General features: G+C 35.1%; 1 protein-coding gene across 1 annotated transcript; it reads right to left on the bottom strand.

The window, feature by feature from the left end:
- Nucleotides 1-1,111: 1,111 nt before the first annotated feature.
- LOC113007590 (olfactory receptor 11A1-like) lies at nucleotides 1,112-2,088 on the bottom strand. Its single transcript, XM_026144304.2, has one exon. The coding sequence runs from the start codon at nucleotides 2,051-2,053 to the stop codon at nucleotides 1,112-1,114; it is 942 nt and encodes a 313-aa protein (XP_026000089.2). The 5' UTR covers nucleotides 2,054-2,088.
- Nucleotides 2,089-3,656: the final 1,568 nt, after the last annotated feature.

Here is a 3,656-nt window from a genome sequence, read left to right as displayed (position 1 = left end):
GGATGACGATATAAAAACATCTATCGTTTAATTTTACGCTATCGCAAAATAAACTGTTTACGGCAATATTTTTTCATGGTTTTGATGGTCACTCTAGTGGCTATATTCATTTCTTAAAGTTCTCTCTTTCTCTTATATTTAATATAACCACACTACAGACGGACAAGCGCCTGTTTTATGCGTTGTGGTTATATATATATATATATATATATATATATAACCCTGAAAAGAAGCAGTAAGAACTGACTAACTGCTTGAAAATTTCAACAATAACCTCACCGTACATTTGAATACTGTTAACACAGTGTAAAACACCAACTTTGGATTAAGGGTATTATAGGTAAATACAGGTAAACTAGTTGCAACAAAATATTGCTGTTAATCAAAAGTAGAAATTAAATTTAAATGTTTTAAATAAAATTGAAAATTGATTTTGTATTTGCAAAACAAAAATAAATACATTTAAAAAATGTTCACTTTTTTTTATTAAACGTGGAAAAACCAGATGAACACTCTGATGCAAATGCTTATTGAGAAAGTGTTGTCTATATGATAAAAGTGGTTGTAGTCAATATATGTAACAAATTTATATATTTTTTAATTTTTTTGCAACATTTGCAAACTAATAAGAAATGTATAAACATATAAATCCACTGGTTAACTAGTTTTGACACTGCTGTAATAGATGGTGGACATCTGGTCTTGTATGCTCATGGTTTCCTGAATCTCCTCACAGAGATTCAGATCTTTTAAGATAAAAGCATAACAAGAAATAAACTGTTCACGAATATAGTTTTAGATACATTTGAAGAAACTAAATGTAATGTATGGTACTCATGTGTGGAAGGCCACAGTTGTGACAATACTTGAAGTCTGATTTTAACTAAGAAACTTAGATAAAAGTAGCGTTAAAATGCAAACTAAGAAAAACACGAAATATTATTTTAAATTGCCTTTATTTGTGTTCCAAGTTAAATAATGCATCCTATATCTCGAGACTAGAAAGATTATGTACATGTTACACTTTCTATTGATTAACAATACAGTTCACATTTCTCTTGAATTACATATGTACATTATAAACAGTTTTTCCCCCTCTCTGCAGAAACACTCATGACTTAAATCTAAAAGCTGAACTTTTACCACATATAAAATTCAAAACTCTTTTTCTAATTTTTGTTAATTTAAATCCATACATGAGGGGATTCATGATTGGTGGGATAAGGAGAAACTCCATTGCCATAAAATTCTGAACACTTTGTGCTATTTGTTTTGAGCCAAATCGCATGTATAACAAATCAAAAAGCAACGACACAACAACAACTGTTAAAGAGAATAAATGTGGTACACATGTCTGCATGAATTTGCCCATGTTTTCTTTGGATGACTGACATGTTTTGATCAGATGTACATAAGACCAGAAAACAAAACAGACATTGCCAAAGCAAAAGGTGTAACTAAAAGCAGGAATAACAATTTTAGCTACAGAGGCAGAGCAAGCTAGATTAGCAATTAACCAGTTTATACAGTAGATCTTTGGTATGTGTGAGCCACATAACCTCAATATTGCTGTTGTTATTGTGCTCATAAGCAGAAAATAAAAGGCAATAATCCAAGCAAAAAATATCAAGATACAAACTCTTTGTTTAGTCATTATAGAGTGGTACACAAGAGGTCGGCATATAGCCACGTATCTGTCATAGGCCATGAGAGCTAGGAGAGAGAAGTCAGCAGCAACTGAAGAGTGCAATACAAAACCCTGCAAAAAGCATCCTGCATAAGAAATAACATGAGTGGTGGACAGAAGATCGTAGAGAAACTTGGGATAAAATGCAGCTGTCCCATAGAGTCCATTGAAACACAGACTGCAGAGGAAGATGTACATGGGTTCATGAAGTTTTTTATCCACAATGACTGTGACAATTATCGTCACATTTACCAGCCAAATCACACAGTAACACAGTAAAGTGAGAACAAAGAGAATGACCCTGTAGTTTGCAATATCACTTAAACCTGAGAGAGTAAAAACAGTAATTATTGAAACATTATCCATAGTAAAATATTAGTTTACCTTACTAGGTGTCATTTCAGACCTGCATAAGTAAATTAAATTTTTACAAATTAATGTTAGACGGGAAAAGAAGACTGTCTTGTACATACCTTGCAGGGTTTGGACCCAGGGTTGATATAGTGTTTGTGGCAGGAACAGTTGCATAGTTAACATGATGTAAGTGCTGTTTTAACTCCTTGAGTGAAATAATTAATGAGCCTAGGGGACCCTAGGGTCTAAGGTCCTCAGACTCAGTGTCACAGCCCTCCTGCTGAATGCTATTGAAGCTCTGACAGAGGTGGGAATTGAAGATCTCTTGAACCAAGGACTACGGCAGATATTTCCAGTGAAGTTAAGGAAAAAAGAAAACAACCTTAGGTTTCTTGTCAGCACTGTAGCCAGGGTGACAAAAAAGTCATAGCATAATATTAATTAGCAATGACTTCATGGATTTCTTCACAAATCTTTACCTTTAGAGAATAAAATTACTGAAAGACTATATTTCATGATATAATCATATTATATAATTATTATTTCAATGCTATTGATAGTTATTTAGAGTCTGTCTCGCCAATTGATTTTTCTGAGTTAATGTCAGTGATTACTTCCTCCAAACCACCAACTTGTCTTCCTACAAGACTACTCTACGAAGTCCTACCAATTATTAATGTTTCAATGTTAAATATGATCAGCCTATCTTTATTAATCAGTTATGCATTAGTTATTATTAACGTTATTATTTGTCTTTGACTTGTCTTACTCCCATCACCCCCAATCGGTCACAACAGTTGGCTACCCCTCCCTGAGCCTTTTCTTGGCATTTCTTCCTGTTAAAAGTTTCTCCTTCCAACTGTCGCCAACTGCTTGCTCATAGGGGGTTATCTGAATGTTTGAGTTTAGTGTAGGGTTTTTACCTTACAATAAAGCACCTTGAGGGAACTGTTCTTTTGATTTGGCAGTACCTTTTCGCCATCTTACAATGCTGTGATTGCAGCCAGTACCCAACTCTCTGTGAATGGTACTCATGGCCATTGATCAGTGGGTTTTGGTCAGTGGTTGTTGATCAATGGTCATGAGAATTTGAATAATTATGATTAAGGAACTGACCTCCCAGCCCATTGTTCCTTCAGTGGGCTGGTTTCAGTCATTATCAGTGTTGGGTAAGTTACTTTAAAATAGTAACTTAGTTACATTACTAGTTACTTCTCTCAAAAGTAACTCAGTTACTTCAAGTTACTCGTTACTTTCAAAGTAACTAGTTACCAGGGAAAGTAACTTTGGTTTTACTCAGAATTCTCTTGTTAATGTGTTGCTTCCATAACTTTGCCAGTCTTCTAGCTTGCTTACTTGCCACAAGTGCACTGTGCCACCTACCAATAGAAAGGAAAAGATAATGTGCATATTTCCACGAGAGAAATCCCACGCCTGGACTGTCATTGACTGCTGCCATGATTCTAGCCTACGTCACAGCGTCATGTGCGCCTTTTACATCCAACACAAAAACTGCAGTCGTGGTGCTTTCGATTGTACTCAGAACTCGGAAATTCTGCCTTCTGAATAGGAAGATGTAGGCAACACCAGACTGCAGATGAGCTGCATACATGGC

Source organism: Astatotilapia calliptera, chromosome 16 (assembly GCF_964374335.1).
Source record: "Astatotilapia calliptera chromosome 16, fAstCal68.1, whole genome shotgun sequence".
NCBI lineage: Eukaryota > Metazoa > Chordata > Actinopteri > Cichliformes > Cichlidae > Astatotilapia > Astatotilapia calliptera.
The sequence above is the reverse complement of the archived record's forward strand: the minus strand, read 5'-3'. Positions and strand labels throughout refer to the sequence as shown.

Coding starts and splice junctions, on each gene's coding strand:
- LOC113007590 (XM_026144304.2), bottom strand. CDS start 2,053: ATGGATAATGTTTCAATAATTACTGTTTTTACTCTCTCAGGTTTAAGT.